Raw genomic sequence first — 17,379 nt, forward strand, 5'->3', positions numbered from 1 at the left:
GCTGCCTGGCCCAGCTGAACTGTGCCTCCCCTGGGACTCTGTCACAGAACTGGCCAAACTGACGCCCTCCCCCAGCTCAGGGCCGACCCTTTCAGAAGCTCGCCACCCTGAGCAACAGGTGCGGCTTTGCCTTGACACACACACACCCTGCTCGCCTAAGGATTCCCAGCACAGACCTGTCCTCAGAGAGAGAGAGAGAGAGAGAATTTGATGGCAACAGAGAGTAACTAGTTCCAGAGAAGAGGAGGAAGAAGCGCTAACATCACTGGTTCCCAGTTCCTGAAGCTGGAGGCCGGCTCCACCTGTCCACTGCAGAGAAGTGCTCTCACGGATGGAGGCAACAGGTGTTAGGGAAACTCTCTTCCAGGTTTCATGGAAGCACTGCTGGGCCTGATGACCCTTGTTCTCCCAAGCAAGTGCTTGGTGTCCCCATTCTCTCTGTACCAGGTACAGCATCCTTCCATCCATCTGCTGACCATCACCCCTAAGCATCTGCCTTTTTGAGGTCCAGGTGCCACATTCACTCCCACATCAGCAGTGTAGATTAGCCAGGTCCAAGCCAGTCTGGGGTCAAAGGGCTTGGCCCCAAGGCCACCCAAGCAAGCTTTCCCTCATGGATCTGAGGACAAAGCCAATCTCTGCTTCCTGCAGAGAAAGGCTGCTGCCTGCCCTCCACTGCAGAGAAAATGCCACCTTACCACCTTACATTCTTACAGTCATGGCCAGTCTGGAGCACTGTTGTTACATGTCACCACAGGTCACAATGTGTCCCCTTTAGACCTTGAAGTAAGCGGTCAAATGAGATCCCACAGGTCCGGGATGAACAAGGCAGCCAAACAACCTGCTCCAAATCATGCAGGGAGGCTGGAGGAAAACCCTTGTCTCCTGACTCCCAGTCCAGCTCTCTTTGCAAGTAAGCGGAACCTGGAGTTTTCTCTTGTGCTTTCCCCATCCCGTTTACTTAGCTGTGGCCTCAGCAAGCAGCCTTCGGCCCTAGAGCTTCCTGAGCGTGGAAGGCAGAACACCTGCTACCTCTGACCTGCGGTGGTGGCGTCAGCGGAGCCCCAAGCCAGCGCCAAGAGCATATAGGTCCGTGTCCAGCCTTTTGTAGACTGGCCCCCAGCACACATGGGTGGGCGGAATGGTCTGCCTGACCCAGGCTGGCATCTGCGAGTGATGCGCTAGCCTAGCCGACTGGCTCAAGTGCTAGGCTCTGACTCTGGGGGGACGCACTGAGCATGGCACCTTCCTGGGGAGTGGGCGGCAAGAGCACACCACTCTGGGCACAGGAGACCCGGCTTCCAGTTGCAGCTCAGACGTCTGGCTGAGGAGCAACTGTGGGCAAGTTAATTAATCCGTGTGTCCTGAATGTGACGTCCGTGGACTACAGGAATCCACAGATGGGCTCCAGAGATGTCCTTGAACCCCTGAATTGTAACTGACACCTGGTGTGTTAGGAGGTCTGTGCCTTCACAGGGACACTCGGGCCCCACTGCCTTGCCCTCTGGGCTGCGCGTCAGCATGTGTACATGGCGAGGGCTCACTCAATGAAGTCAAGGTCAGTCTGAGATGCCAGGACGGGCCCCTCTGCAGCTGCTCACGCTGAGATGTCAGCAAACGGAAGCTACAAAATGGGATGTGTTCGCCCGTCCAATTCCATCTCAAAGTGCAGTTAGGTAAATTAACAGACTGAAAACAGTTCTCAAATATCCCTCTACTATGAAGGACTGGAGAAGGCCAGAGCGATATCGGGGGCAAACAGCGCTGGACTCCTGAGCAATTCCAGCTGCTATCACCCTGAATAACTACACCATGTGGTCAGGCAGAGAAAGATAGGGAGAATGACAGAGTGCACGTGCTTGGAGAGGGGCCCACCCAAAGTGAGCATGGTTCTGTGTCAAGGCCAAGGGCACAGCAGAGATGGGGAAGCACATGGCGTCATCACCCTGGGACACCAGGGAGTTAAGTTCTCAGGTGACCACAGAATCAGTTGTGTTAGTCCAGGAGGCAGGATACACACTGAGAGTATTCCTTTCAAAGCCTGAGCTCCAGTGAGCCTCCAGTGCCCCAGCTGAGGGAAATGTCCCTCTCAGGCCCTGCTTCACACCGAGGCACAGACTGTCTCGACAGAGCAGTAAGTGTGCAGAGTGCTATGGGGAGGGAAGGGTGGGCAGGGCGGTGGGGAGGAAGTTGAGGCAGCACGGCCCCCGGAAGCCTGGGACGGACGATGGCAAAGGGCGGGACGTGCGGGAGGGATGAGGTGGTAGCCTGGGAAGCCAGGGTGGGCACCCAGGGCACAGCCCCACCGTGCACGTACAGGTGGCTTTCGGGGCCGAGGAGGGAGTCGTTCACCCAGGGACCGGAGCAGGAAGGGAAGGTCAGGGGCCTGGGGGCCTGGCTGGGAGCTTCGCGGAGCCAGTAGAGAAGGCCCTCCTCCCTTCTGGCTTTCTCAGGGCCCGCTCCTCTTCACCTGTCATCTCTCTCCGACACATGGGAACAAGCTGGCACACTCTCAGAAACAGACAGGAAAACAGTGGGAGCCTATCTGCACGTGGCAGAAGCCTGTGGAGAAATAAATTGATGGGAGGAGCAAGAGGCCTCCCCGATGCTGGCGGAAGAGATAGATGGGCTTGCCGCCTCAGTCTCTGTTTCTAGCCCATCCCGAGCCTGCTGCCAGGTCATTTCCATTTTCCATTTCCAAAGCATGACCACCCACCACGTGCCCGCTCTCAACCACACCCTGCTGTCTAAGGTTCAGGGTCTCTGTGCCTGGTGAGGAGCACACCCAGAGAGCACCCCCCCAACACACACATATCCAGGGCTCAGAAATTTTGGGGTCCCCCCACAGCATGGCTGTCAAGGTCCCTCAAAATCAGGGCCCTGCCTTTCACCAACTCAAGGTGGCCTCCTTACTCACCACAGACAGCACGGGCCTCTCACCTGCCTTTCCTCTCCCTGCAGTCTTTCCAAGTCCCACAGCCTCTACAACACCCCAGGACAGCGAGTGTAACCCAGACGGTCAAAGTAGGACAGAGCTGGGCTAGCATCCTGGCTCCGCCACTTACTGGCAGTGCCTCCACCCTCTGGGTCTCAGCAGCCCCATCTGCGACTTGACCAGCAGTACTCCCAGGGCTGCGTGCCAGCTCAGCGCCTGGCATGCGGTAAACACTAGGGGAAGGAAGGCTCTCCTCCCCCTCTGCACCCCTGCGGCACTTATAAGCCTCACCACAGCACTTAACACTTGTCCGGGCTGTTGTTTTTATTGCTTTATGTGCCTTGTGTTCCCAGCTGGACCATCAACTTCCTTAAGATGCCTACATTACCAGCTTCTCTGATTTCAGGTCCATTCATTGTAGGAAATGCAGAAAATCTATCACACTCCAAAAAAGAAGACGGAGCCAACCACAACCCCTGAGATAAGCACTGAGCACCGAGTGCACCCCAGCCTGCCGCCTGCCCCTCTTGTGCATAGATGTTTCTTCTGAAAATCAAGACCATGTTACAGATGGATTTTTATATCTCCATTTCTTCACTCAGCACTCCAAGATAAATGTTTTCCCACATTAGACATTCTTCAAGAACATACTTTTAATGTCCACATAATACTCCAGCACGAGGGGCAGTCACTGACTCAGGCAACACATCCATGCAGGGAGGTCAGGCTGGGTCCCCAGTTACGGAGGCTCACACCAGCATGCTTGGAGCTACCAATCTGCCAGTTACCTTCTTTCTGAGCTGATCAAATGCCTTTATCCCTTCTCCTAAGAATGCCCTTTCCTGTGGACAAAATCTGGGGTGAAAAATGGAACTGGCTATGATGCCCGAGCCCATGTAGTGGGCTGGCCCATCTGGTGTCAGTCCCCAGGTCAGCTTAGGGAGCACCTGGCAGTGCCTGCTGCCCTGAACCTCACACCCTACAAGTCAAAGGCTCTTTCTGCCTGCAGGCAAGGGAGTCTGAATAAAGTTCACGCACAATGCCTGTTCGTCTGGCTCAGTCATCACATCATAGGAGGAACAGCCAAGAGAAAGGGTAGTTAGACAAGACAGGACCCAGGAGGCCATGACAGAGATCTTCAATTTTCTAAAGGGCTTAAGTGTGTTCTGTGTGGCCCCAAGAGACACAAGGAAACAGGAAACACATTTTTGTTCAATATAAAGAACGCTTTAAATCAGCCCGAGCGATGGAAAGAATGAATGGACTACTACTTTGTAAGGTGGTGAATCTCCCGACACTGGAAAAACATCACAGCAAAGATTATCCTGAAGGGACTCAGGCATGGAGAGGATGCTCAGACCACATGATGCTAAAGTCCCTGCCACCCCGAGAGGGAGCTGTGTGACTCCCACAAGTGCCCTGTCCTCCCGCCACAATAAACTTGTAGGATCCCATCACAGGGCAATCCCACAGCAGGGCCTTGTCTGTGAGATACCCTCTGTCTCCAGATGTTCCTGCTACACCGAGAGCCTGGCTTCCTGGGAGCTACTTGTGCATCTAGCAGAAGAGCCTCCAGGGCATTTCAGAGTCAAGGGAAACAATTGCAGCCTATTGAAAACCCAACCACAGGGATACACTATAGCTAATGTGATATGAGTTATATCACAGGTAACGAGGAACTGTTTCTAAACAAAAATGGCCCCCTTCTTGTGTGTTTTCCTTCTCTTTTTTTTCAGGTTGGTAAAACTTAATTAGCCTTACGGTCCATCTGGCAATTTACATGCAATTACCCAGGATGCTCTGCATGGCTACTCAGGCCACGCTAGGTATCTGAAGTAACACGCTCAAGTGAGGTGTAATCAGCAGTCCTTGTGCAGACTCCGCTTGCCAGCCGCCCTCTAGAACTGAGAGCAGTGATGAGAACAGCTTGTACCTCGGGCCACAGGGAGGCCTGGAAGGGCCGCTGGCCTCCCTCAATGAGTGCCCTTTCCTTATGGGATCAGACACTTCTAACAGAGGCCCTGCGTCCCGCGTGGATGTTTGGGCCAGGGCTAGACTTCCCCAGATGCCTGCCCTGGTCGGCAGCACAGAGCGCGGCAGGGAAACAGTTTTAATGGTGTTTTGATATTCAAGGGTTGGGAACCTTACCCTCTCCAAAATTAGCAGAAGGAGGGGTGAGAAGTCAAGAGCTCAGCCTCTAAAATACTGAAGCCCAGGGACGGGACACTGTCACGTCCACGGCCACCCTCTGTGCCCATCTGAGGAAAGGGTGTGCTCAGGGAGGGGAGGCCCCTGAACACTCGGTACCAGAGGCCACCCAACCCTGCTCACTGGCTGAACCCGTCTCTATTCTGGGTTCCTCCCTGAGGAACATGGTGAGTCAGGGGTTAGTTTATAAGAATTGTAAATAAACTCAGTTTAATTTTTTTAAAAATTGCTATTTTAAAACCTAGTATTTTAAAAGCTACAACATAACTGTCTGGCCCTACGTTGGCTTTGGAAGGGTGGTTTGCTGCAGAGCTCACTGTCTGCCCTGGAAGTGAAGATGGCCCGTGTGAGTTGGGCTGTCCAATCAGGGTCCCTCCTGGAAGCCCCAGGCCAGAGGCACCAAATGCAACCCCATCGATGGGAAACCCACAGAAACCCACACTGGAGAGTGGAGAGCATGGGTGGGAGCTCTGGGCTGACTCTGACCACCGAGTCTGACCTCCCTCCACCGAGGCAGTGGAGTGAGGTGGGCACTGACAGAGGGATCTGCTTCAGAGACGGAAGGCAACGCAAGGTCAACCCAGGACTGCGTTCCCAGGGGCTGTGAGAGCAGGCAGCAGGCCTGCCAGGGTCAAGGGAGGTTTGCTGAAGCCACCTCATAGCAAGCAAGACAGTGACTGAAAGCACATAAAGGGTTACATCCCCACTCCCCACATACACGTACAGGAAAAAGGCCGGGTACCATGGCGGTTACAGCATGACCCTCAGACCCAGATGCCTGGGCGCATATTCCTACTCTGCCAAGCGCTGTAGTGTGAACACGAGCAAGCCACTTAGCTGCCCTGTATCTGGAAAACGGAGATGGTAATACTAGTACCATCTCAGGGCTGCTGGACGACTCAGGGAGCTGGCACCTGCACATCGCTATGAACGGCAGCCAGCATGCTGCAGGCACAGTGAAAACAGCCAGCTCGCACCGTCGTCTCTGTGAAATGCCCCTGGGACGCCGGTGCTGCCTCTGAGTTGAGCCGAGGCCCTGGGCTCAGCTGTGCCCAGGCTGTGCTGCCCTGGCCCAGCCCATGAGGATGTCTTGGGGAGGGCTTCCAGGAGAAAGATGGTCACCACAGTCACCCTGCTCTGAGCTCCTTTTGGACTGACAGACGGAGCACCGCATCCTAAGCCCAGGGTCCTAGCCTGGCCCCAACTCCACAGGGAGCCTGAGGAAAGACACAGAAAGTTTTCTTTTTGACCTGTTGTATATGTAACAAGAGAGTACAAAATTATACCAATCCTTCACACCACCAGCTCAGCCTCTCCTCGGAGCCACCTGTGAGGCCATGAGCACCTGAGGCTGTGCAGTCTCGGTCCCCAGCGCAGACGCTCGGCCTCAGGCGGCCAGGGAAGAGGCCCTTCTGCCAGAGACAAGGCTCCCTGCTTCAGTGACTAATGGCTTGACAGCAAAGTTTTGGAGAACAAAGCAAACTTCTGGTGTCCAGCCAAGCTGGGCTAGATGGTCACCACAGGGACCTGGCCATCCTGTCCACCAAAACTCCTGGCTTCTGACCGGGAACAAGACGGCCTTGACACCTCACCACACAACACACAGCCTGAGGTCTGAGATGGAAACCGGGGATAGGACAAAGGGCTGCAGTCAGGGACCCTACTTGGGATGCAGTCGTGCAAAGAGCTCTCCTTTACAGACCTGTTTCTGGAGCAGTTAGAGGGGGACACAGTTTAGAAACAAGGCGTGCGACACAGCTAATCCCCAGAGGTCTAAGTCACTCTAGTCAGCTCCGCCTGGGGTGCGGGTCTACGTACTGTTTCAAACTCCAGCACGGGCCACCGGGGGACCAGGGCAGCACGTTTCCACGGAGCAGCACCCGCCCTCGCGGAGGCCTCGGCACTTACCAGGAAGCGGACATCGTCAAAGCCATTCAGAAGCAACTTGCTCTCATATTGCTGCAGCCCAACTGCCTCCAGCCACTCCCCGACGCTCTGCTCCAGCGTCCGCGAACCTGACGAGAGAGGAATCGGCAGACGCTTGAAAAGGGAAAAACCATTAAGGCGGTAGCAGCGGCACTCAGAGGAAGACAGATGGCACTGCCACATCATAGTCATTACCATAAAGCAGCCAGACTATGGACAAGAGACCAGGGAGCAGAGGGGCCCGCAGCTCCTCTTCCGTGGGCAGGCCACGGGTAGCACGCCTGGCGCCCCACGCTCTCCCAACCTCAGGCGGCTGCGCCCACTCACACCCCCTCGGCCTGAGCTGCTGCAGGGCCACGGGGCCACATGCACGCGCTCTGCCTACAGGTCGGGGGAAGCCAACCCCCAATGGTCTCTGGTCAGCTCCTTGTCAGCGTTCACACTGAGGTAGTTCGGAAAGTCTGGTCCCACGGGCACTAGCGGGGCTGGGGAACTCCTCTCATCCATGCACGCCGGGAGCCCAGGGGGGCTGTGGGAGTGGACCGGTCCTGCGACCTTGCAGCACACACTGGTCAGGAGAGTGCACACATCTTTATGCAGCGCAGGGACACAGGCACACAGCGAGGGCTCCAGGAGAGAAGCGGCGGCGGCTGCTCACAGGGACCCAGCACATGCAACCCAAGCAGCAGCGAACACAGCAGAAGAGAAAAGAGACTTTTACTTGTTTTCCCCCAGCAGTCCCGGAACAAGCAAACCATGGCCCTTTGTGCTCAGAGGCTCAAGCAGTGAGGGGCTGAGCGGGGCGCATGGACTAGGGCTCAGGGACCAGGCTCAGGGTGACTGTGCTGGGATGCCAACATCGCATTCTGCAAGCTGCGCGGCTGGTGGGCCGAGGAGCCTGGTCCACAGCTAGACCCTGGCGGCCGGCGAGCGGGGTGTGTCCCAGGCTGGGGCGCTGTCTGAAGGGCTGCCTTCCCGGGCCGGGTGGTTTTGCAGGGGCCGGGCATTCATTGTCCTCTTCTGCTAGTGGCTGTTCCTGTGACTCTCCTGCCTGCTCAGGTGGAAAGCAGGCAGGCAGATCCAGTGCTTGGCAAAGGATGATGACAAAACCCAGCCAGATAAAAGAAAAAGGAAGCAGTCCTCTGTCAGCTGGGCTGTGGCGGCTTAAGTCTATTCATGTTCGGCACTGTCCTCTCTTTGGCTGAGAGATAAAGACAGCAAGTGTCTTCCCAGGGTCTCGGGTCCTGATGCTGTTGTCTGAGGCCAGGCAGGGAACGGGAGGACACCTACTTGCTATGCTTCTTGGGTAGGACAGGGAGTGTAGTGGTGCAGGGAGGAAAAAAGTTCAGCCCTTCCTGGCAGACCGTGGATGCTCTGAGCTGAACGCCTTAACCCCCACCTACTTCTCTGGTTCTCACAGGCAAGTACAGATAAAAGAAGGAAAAAGGAGAAAGGGAGGAAAAATAGGTGTGAGGAAGGAAGAAGAACCAACTACAAAAACATCACCTCCAGAGAACTCTTGACACGGTGAAAGTCATTCTGTCCCTCCTGGTACTTTCTGCCCGCAGGGCAGGCCAAGGCCAACTGGCGTGGCTATCTAGGAGACCCCGGTGACCCAGGGTCCCAGGCTCCCCCTCTTGGCTGTCCTCCGCAGAACAGATGGCTTCAGGGCCCCAGGCGGCCTCCTGACGCGCTGTAGCAGCAGTCCAAGATGTCTGGGGCTACTTGAGCTCCCCTGCCCTTGAACGGTGTTGTCTGCTCCAGGGACTTAAGCGGCAGGCTCTTGTCTGCCCACGAAGTGTCCCTGGCTGCTGAATCATTCCTGCCTGTAATCCCCCAGCCGGGCAGCTGTGGTCCTGCCTGCTGCCGGTGGATGTGTACGCTCTCAGCACCGCAGCCGAGTGCTTTGTCTAAAGGATCCTGGGCTCCATGCTGCCTGCTGCCGGCTCCACAGTTCTTGCTCACTCTCATAATAACGTCTGGCCCTCCCCCTCCTCCCCTCCCCACCCGCCTCCCCTCCACGCGCTGGAAAATACATTAGGGATCGGACATCGAAGCAGAAGCTGCGGCTTCTGCCGCCGCCGAGGGAAAAGACAGCAGCACTAGCATCAGAGCCAAGTGACAGATTTCCCAGTATCTGATGTTGTCCAACATACATGCACAGGAAAGGTAAGGACGGCAAGGCTTTACCTCCAGCTCATGGGCTGGAGACGGCTTCCCGGGGAGAACAGAGAAGGAACGCTCCTACAGTTTGAGCCAACAGTTTCTAGGACATCCAGGGAGGGGATGGAGGAATGACACTGCCCTGAGGGCACAGCCCACAGGTTAAATGACCCCCCCCAACCCCACTCTCCACTTAAGGAATGACTGTGCCTCTCTGCCAAGAAGATACACCTCAAGGATCACAAAAACAGGTGACAAAATAAGGATCTTACACCTGATACTCCTCAGGTGAGAGCACCAAACAGTTTGGAAATGGCTTCTCTCTGGGCCCGTCAGAGCGCAGGGGAGAAGTGCCAGGCCTAGAGCGGCCACTCACATCTGGAGGGGAGGACGTGAGAGGCGAGGCACCCAGGACAGGGGGAAACACGGACCAAACCTCCACAGCTGTGGAGACAAAATGACAATGTGTGCAGGGACAACAACTCAGGGATGCCATGCTACCCTCTAACCATGCTGGGGGACACCTGCACCCCCAACAGGCTATAGGTGGCCCCGAGAAAGCAGGGGCTCTGTGTGCAGGGAGATCAGGCCCCAGAAGGGGTGGGCATTAAGCGGCTACTCAGCAGCTGTAACGGCTGGCTTGAGCAAAAGAAAGCCGAGCAGCAAGTGGTCTCTTCCGCCTGACAGCACAGGCCTTTGTTGAAATCAGCCAGGGTGGCCTGGGCCAGCGAGAAGGCTTACCCTCCTGCACTCCTGACAGCGGGATGGTTGCAAACCATGTCTGTTGGAGATTCGGGTAACCAGCTTCAGTGCTGGCAGCTCAGGGGCCCATAGTCCAAAACAGGACTGAGACTCAAGAGCCACAGAGGGTCTCACCCTTCAGGACATGACTATGTGCAAAACCAGCCACACCAGGCAATCCCACACTTGGGTAAGGGCTGGCTGCTGGGAGGGTCTGCTTCCCCAAGCAGGTTGGCAATCTCAGACAGAGCCCAGGTCTCTTCTCCTAGATCTGGGAGCCCACGGATAATCGAAACCCTGATACTGACCATTCAAAATAAATAAGAATTAAGAATTCTGCTTTGGTCTGGACTGAAGGCTGGTGCGCCCCAGGGTCCTGGGGAAAGCCCCGTCCTGACCTGTCAGACAGAAGGCGGAGTTCTGAGCTGGCAGTGGTGCAGACACAGGGGGCTGGGGCTCGGCAGCATGGGTGCACGCACCCTCTGTTCAGGAGGCCGCCCTTGACTTCCTAAGCTAGGGAATGGAGGGTGGTTCAACTAAATGATTACTAAAACAAGACTGTGTTGGGATCCAGAAACCTAGCGGGATAGCGGGACCAGCTCTCACCACTCACAGGGGTACATGGGCAAGGACTGGGGGTGCAGCCAGAAGGACAAAGAAAGAGCTCCGTGTTGGCACCTCCAAAGAGAAGGGTCTTCTAGGGGAGTGTTTTCCAGAGGTGCCGCCACAGCCCCTGATTAGCAAAGCCAAGAGGTGACCCCAACTCTCAAGCACGCGCACATGATTCACGCCCCTCTGACCCAGCGGGGACAGGGAAGCAAAAAGTGGCCTCAGCTGAACTGCCTGGTGTCGGCCCCGTTCCGGGCTGTGCCCAAAGCTCAGCGTTGAAAATGGCAACCACGACCGTCTCAGTCCTGAACTTCTACTCCCCATACACACCTGACTCTGGGTAAAGCCTGAAAATTATTGTACAACAGGGTGACACTGCTTGCCTGAGGGGAAGCAGCAGCCTGGAAACAGGTCCACACTCTCAGCCGGAAGAGCCGCCTCTGCAGACCCCACTGTCATCCAAGGCTGACAAAGATGGACCAGGCCCAGCGGTGCCCCCTCTGTTAGAACCCGAGAAACAGGGTGGCCGGAGGGAGGGAGGCTCTAGGAACCCGGTCTGAGAAATGGTACAGGAAACAAGCCAGGGGAGCAGATGCCCCTGTTCTCTAGGCCTTGATGAGTCAGCAATGACTTCACGGACAAAAACGAGCATAGCTACCGCTTACTGAGTGCCTCTTTAGGTCAAGTATTTGTATATACTGCTCATCCCCACAAAACGACGTAGGTACTATTATCCCCATGTTGTGGATAGGGAACTGGGGGCTCGGAGAGCTTAAGTGACTTGTCCAAGACACCCATGGATTTGGAACCAGGGTTTGAACCCAGGACTGAGGCTCGAGAGCCCATACTGTCCACAAGCCCCACGGCCTCAGCAGGTCCTTTCTCCCCGATGTGTACACCTGCCCCCACCCATCAGACTTCCTGCCAGGGCCCAGAAGCCCATGGAGGTACCAGCGAGCAAGGAATTCTATCCCTTGAGTTCAGGGAGGCATTTCCTCAACAAGGGGGCAGGATCAGGTTGGAGGTTGGGGGTGGGGAGGACAGGAGATCTGCTTGGGGGGAGGAGTGTTGGAGCTGCTCTGAATGTCACCGGAAGAAAGGAACACAACCACAGTTCTATTATCAAGGAAAACAGCTCAGAATTGGCCCCCCAGTTCCTTGTTTCAAAGGAAGGAAACAGAGGCAGGCCTCACCTCTAGGGCTCTGAGATGAAAAGAATTCCCCAGGTAGCAGTGATCTCAAGTGAAAAGGACAAGGTAAATGGGAAAACGGAGAAACACACACGCAGAGGAAGCAGCGAAGCCGACGCCTCCCGGAGAAGCAGGCTAACAACAGGCTGAGCCCACTGGTCCAGCCCCATGCTCTGCCACTGTCACGGATTAGGCGAACAAGAGCCACTTCCCATAAAGAGGTGGTGCCAGAGCCACCCGGGAAGCTGGAGGGACCCACACTGAGGGGCGCTCCAATTTAAGCCAACTGGAGGAAGTCTACATTTGTGGAAAGAATTGAGTGACAACTGCTGATTTAAAAAATACGGTTTCTTCACAGGCAACCTGAAGTTCACTGTACACATTCCCAATCAATATGTTAGAGGAGCCATGGCTCTTAACAATAACCGCTGGATGGGCCGTCTAGATGTGTGCGATTCTCAGTTGTGAAAGCGTGACATGGTCTGATGTGACCTCGCTCCCCCTAAGGGTTTCTTTTCTGTGTCGGTGGGAAAACCTGAGCAGGAAAGGACTCGAGGTCTGTGTTCTGTGGGGAAGAGGGCTGCTTCGTACAATACCTGAGATCTTCTGTTGTTCCTGAGAAAAGTCGATCCCTTCTCCAATAGAGCTCATGATTTTCTCAATCTGCAATGGAAGAAAGAGGAACAAAAAGGAGAGGCTGTCAGGCTCGGGTTAAACATGGCCAGCTCGCCATCGGGCCCAGGGGGCAGGCCTCCAGGGCTCTTCTAGATGATTCCAAGGCTGGCACCAACCAGCACGGTATCAGACAGAGCTCTGCTGCTCAGACCGAGAAAGGCCCACTCTGGGCACAGCCCAGTAGGGTCTAAAGACATGCTCTGAAGAGGGTGAGAGGGTAATGACCTGGGCTGCTGGAAATGCCAGAGCCCCCCCCTTCCAAGGCATTTATGTGTCACTCCCTCACCCCAGTTCTCCTAGACCAGATAGAGGTTGGGCAGAGGGTGCCAGAGCAGGCCAGGCCTGGCAGGTATCACTGCTTATGCCAGAAGTTTAATTCCATCAGAGGAGAGTTTGCCTGCTTTGTTTCCTGTTGTACCCCAAGTGCCTAGAGCAGCGCCTGGGAAACCATAAGCACTCAACAGGTAAATGATATTGCATGACCGCCTCAGAGATGTGAAGCCAATTTCTAGAGCTGAGATAAGCAGAGCACCTGAACACAGGAGCCTCTTGGAAGCCAAGGAGGGGCAGGCACATAACCCTGAACGCAGGATCTCTCGCTCCCTGGAGGCCAGCAGTCCCCGACAGCTCTGCGTTCAGGGATAAGAAGGGTGCAGATACTTGTCCTTCCTCTGGACCACGGCAGAGAGCCGGTCTCAAAGCGCCCACCATCTCCAGCACTGCCCCTGTGTGGACCTGTCCCAGCCATCTGGCTTGGGCGGTCGTCCTGAGCCAGGCTCAAGCCCCCCTCCCCCCCCAGGAAACCTGACCAGGGGCAGGATCGTGCAGTGAGGCAGCGGCCACGTTCTCCTCCTCCCTTCCCCCTCCTTTCTGGGCTGCAGTGATAATGAGCTCATTTGCTGCTCTTTTTCCAAAGAAATGGAAAGAGGACCTTTTGTACCAGGGCTTGGAAGGCTTTTCCTCTAAGTGCAAGTAAGGAGCCTGGGTCTGACGATCAGAAAAACAACTCTCCAGCCAGCCTGCAGCTGGCAGACAAAGACAGCACATTTGACGCCCAGCGGAAGGGCAGAGGGCGGGCCCCACCTCTCCTGGAGCAGCCTGGAAGGAGTACAGGAAGGTGTTCTCCTCCAGCCACAGAAATGACTGCTGGCCCGGATGGTCACCTGATGGCCTGTTCATGCACGCAAACTCCATCCCTGAGCTTAGCAAAAGCAAAGGGAAACAACACAGCTGCCGGTGGGATAAATGGAGGGTATGCATGTGTGCTGGCCTGGAAGCCTGCTGGCAGCCCCACACAGGTCTGCACGGCCCCTTGAAGAAAATGTCTGAAGGAGGCAGCAAGGGAAAGACCCAGGTGAACAAGCAGCACATTCAACCCCCCAAAGCCTCAGTGTGAAATCTACAAAAATGAGGATGGTGCCGCCGCCTGTGAAGAGCTGTGTGGGCAAAGCATCACGTACATGAACGCCTCCAGCCGGAGACCTGGCTCACAGTCCATGCTCAATACAAGGTTAGTTTACTTCCCACGTCCCCTCCGTCATCTGCAGTGCTTGAGCCCAGCAAAACTGGTCTTTAAAGTTTTAAAAAATATGTTTACTCACATTTATTTTTTGACAAGTAATAAATACATCCACAATTCAAAACTCAGAAGACTCAAAAGATTATTCAGAGAGGTCTCCTACCTAGCCCTGCCTCCTAACTGCCTAGTTCTCTCTGGAGGAAACCAGTGGAACAGGTTTCTCCAGTATCCTTCTAGATCTACTCTATTCACATGTAATCAAATATATGAATGTATTCCACCCCCATACTGATAGAGGCATTCCATTTTCCTTTGAATAACACATCTTGGAGTTCCTTCCACAGTTCATAAGGGACATTTTAAAAAAATGGGTGAGGTATACTCATCCAGCATATGGCTGTAAGATAATTTATTTAACCAGTCCCCTGATGCCACCAGTCCCACATGCGTAAGTTTCCAATCTTTTCTCATTTTAAACGGTGCTACGATGAATAGTGTTCTCCATACATCTTTGTACGCACGTACAAATCCATCTGTAGAATAATTCGTAGTTATTTCTTGAGAGTTCTTCCAGGCACAGAATGTTGAGTCAGCAGCAGGGAGTCACAGGTCATAGAATCCCAGCTCCTGCTCCCAGTCTGATTTTGCTACAGGCCTTCTCGAGATGGGGCCTTGCTAACTGTCCCAGTCAGCTCACCCATGTGCAGACAACACCGATGTGTAACATCCGTCTTTTTACAGACTTAAACCTTTCTGTAACTTCAACCCAACGGTCCCTTTATTCCCCTAGAGCGCCTCCTCTTCCAAAGGCTTGGGGATATCTGGAGACAGCTCTTCTCTTCCAGGCCAAGCTGCTCCCCCGCCCCCAGGCTGCACTGAAGGACGGATCAGTGCCAGGCCCTGAAGCCTGGGACACCCAATCAGATTACAGAGCCTCGAGCTGGGCAGAGAGTAGGCATGCTGTAGATATCGGCTGATGTGCCTTCTCTACTTCTCCACATTTACAGGAGAAAAGTAGGGCACTCGAGGCAAGGAAACTTTTTCCTACATGGGGGGACGGCTCCTTCAGCCTTTGGATCCCTCCTCCAGGCCAAAGGGGGAGAACGTGGGAGAAGCACCAGAGGGTTGGAATCATGCATGTTTTATTTGCCATTTTACCCCCTGGGCTTGGCTCTTGGTAAATAGAAGAAAGGAAGGGAGGAATGGAAGAAGGGAGGGAGGAAGAAAAGTCTTTTGAAATGAGAGGGAACAGGTGAACACCTTGCTGCTTGCCCCAGGAGTCACCCTCATGCCAACTGCCAAGGGCTAGGAAAACCCCAGGTTTCCAGCCCTGTGGGTGGGTATGTGAGGTGCTTCAGACTGCAGGCCAGCTGGGAAATGCTAATGGAGACTCTCGGAACTATTTCATCCCGACCAGAAAGTACACTTTGTTTTCTGTGAACTGCAGTAGCTCAGTCATGCTGAGAAGATGCTAGTGTCTAGAGGAACCAAGAGTAGTCGGCAATTTATTGACAGCTTGCAACCCAGGACTCCTGCTCACCTTGGGGGATGCTCAGGGCTGGGGGAAGTGGAGGGAAAGAGGTCCCCGCCCTGGCACTGCAAGCAGGCGCTCTCTGAGGCTGTGGCCCTGCCCCGCCCCTCAGCCTGCTTGGGGAGGCCTGGGAGGAGCTGGATCTCACCATCTCCCCCTGCACGCCCCCCCCCTCCTGCCACACACACACCTCTCCGCCAGCCCTCCCCCATGGCCCAGAACTAGCAGAGAGTGATTATGGTCATTTCAGTCTAGACAAAAGAGGAGTGGTCACAGAAGACAGATACCATTCTGATCTGACTCTAAATTTCATGGACTTTAACCATTTAGGCTTTAAAAAAACAATCTGATTAGGCTGCTTTGCCAGAAACATTCTGCATCTCAGGGGAATGTCAGTGGAAGAAGCAGGTGGAATGTAACAGAAGGGGCACGGCTCAATGGTTTCTTCTTTTTCTGCTGTTCAGGATCAGTGACATTTTGGGAGGGAAACAGGACATGGCCACACTTTCATCCTGCACTTCACATGAACTCTATTAGAGAACTTATATTTGTGTCTGGGAAGGTAAGGTCTGAAGATTATTATCACCATGATGGGCTCATGTATTAAAAAAAAATGCTTGGAAATATTCCATTTTCAGAACATATTCAGGATTATTCTATTCTGACGTTACCCCCCGTCCCCACCACCACCACCACCACCACCTCCAAACGGGGGTGTGTAAAATGTATTTCTTACATGCCTGAAAACAAAACCAGAATACATGAGAGCTACTACTGCTCGGGCCATCTGACATCCGCATGTTTGGAGCACAGGGTGCTGAGCCCAAAGGCAGCAACGGGGGGTGAAGTTCTGTATGTAGGGAGGCCCCCTTCTCCAGCATCATAGCCTGGCTGCCAGGAGCAACTCAGATTACACTATCCACTTTTCAATGGATATTGGGGGTGAGGGAGGGGAATACAGCTGTTGGAGAAATAAATACTTCCCCAGGCTTTGATGGCTTGTCTGTGTGCCAGGAAGTGTGCTGGGCACAGGTACTCCACAGGAGAACCGCAAGCCTCGGTGTAACGCGGCTGCAGGGCCCGTGGGAAACTCCCTTCCAGGAGGTGGTACGAGTTAGAAGCAGCGGCAATGTTCCGGGGCTCCCACTTGCAGCCAAATATCAGAGAGCAGGAATCAGTTTGGTCAACAGCCTAAAGCACAGGAGGAAGGGAAAGCGACGGCCTCCCCCCACCCTCTTTCAGTGCAAATGAGAACACGAAGGGGGATGTTTCTGTGATTCGGTAGCCACTGAATTTGGCTGCTGATGTCAGACACTCCCTCCCAACCCACTTTCTGTTGCCCGGGGAGCTGTCAGCTCCTTAGGATTCTCCTACCAACTGGAAAACACACTCCAGTCTCCTTGGGCCCGGCCCACCAGGGCCAGGCACCTTCTACATCTCCTCCTCCGCCCCTGACGCTTACTACTGTCTTGGCCCAGAAACACTCGGCTTTGCACTGTTACTTCCCTGATTAGCTGTTTCATGGTGTGTCCCAGAAACACTATCAAACCATGAAGGGTAAAGATCCTGTTTCACACTGTTTCTTTTAGATTCCACAGGGTGCCCTGTACAGAGCTGGCATGCTGGAGGTGCCCAGTGACAAACAAGAACAGCTACCATTTGTTAAGTGTCCTCGCCAGGCTAGCCACCTTGCTAATACAGTGACAGGGGAAAGGCAGCCAACACGTCTGGACTTAGTCTGGATTCTCTAACTCCCCTTCCCTCTTCATTTCTATCTTTTCCCAGACTCCTTGGGTTGCTGGCACAGCAGCCTCACACCCGCACCTACCAGCAGGCCCTTCTCTCAACAACCCCGCAGAGCCTCAACTTCCTGCCAAGCAAA

General features: G+C 54.6%; 1 protein-coding gene across 2 annotated transcripts in view; it reads right to left on the reverse strand.

The window, feature by feature from the left end:
• ANKS1A (ankyrin repeat and sterile alpha motif domain containing 1A) overlaps positions 1-17,379 on the reverse strand; it is a 224,756-nt gene that overhangs the window by 41,574 nt on the left and 165,803 nt on the right. For both annotated transcript variants that reach the window (XM_019660889.1, XM_019660888.1), the window contains 2 exons: positions 12,369-12,435; positions 7,052-7,158 (listed from right to left, as the gene is read on the reverse strand). In XM_019660889.1, the coding sequence (XP_019516434.1) occupies positions 7,052-7,158; positions 12,369-12,435 (174 nt within the window). The remainder of the gene's footprint in view (positions 1-7,051; positions 7,159-12,368; positions 12,436-17,379) is intronic.

This window comes from Hipposideros armiger, unplaced genomic scaffold (genome assembly GCF_001890085.2).
Source record: "Hipposideros armiger isolate ML-2016 unplaced genomic scaffold, ASM189008v1 scaffold_331, whole genome shotgun sequence".
In the NCBI taxonomy this organism is placed as follows: Eukaryota; Metazoa; Chordata; class Mammalia; order Chiroptera; family Hipposideridae; genus Hipposideros; species Hipposideros armiger.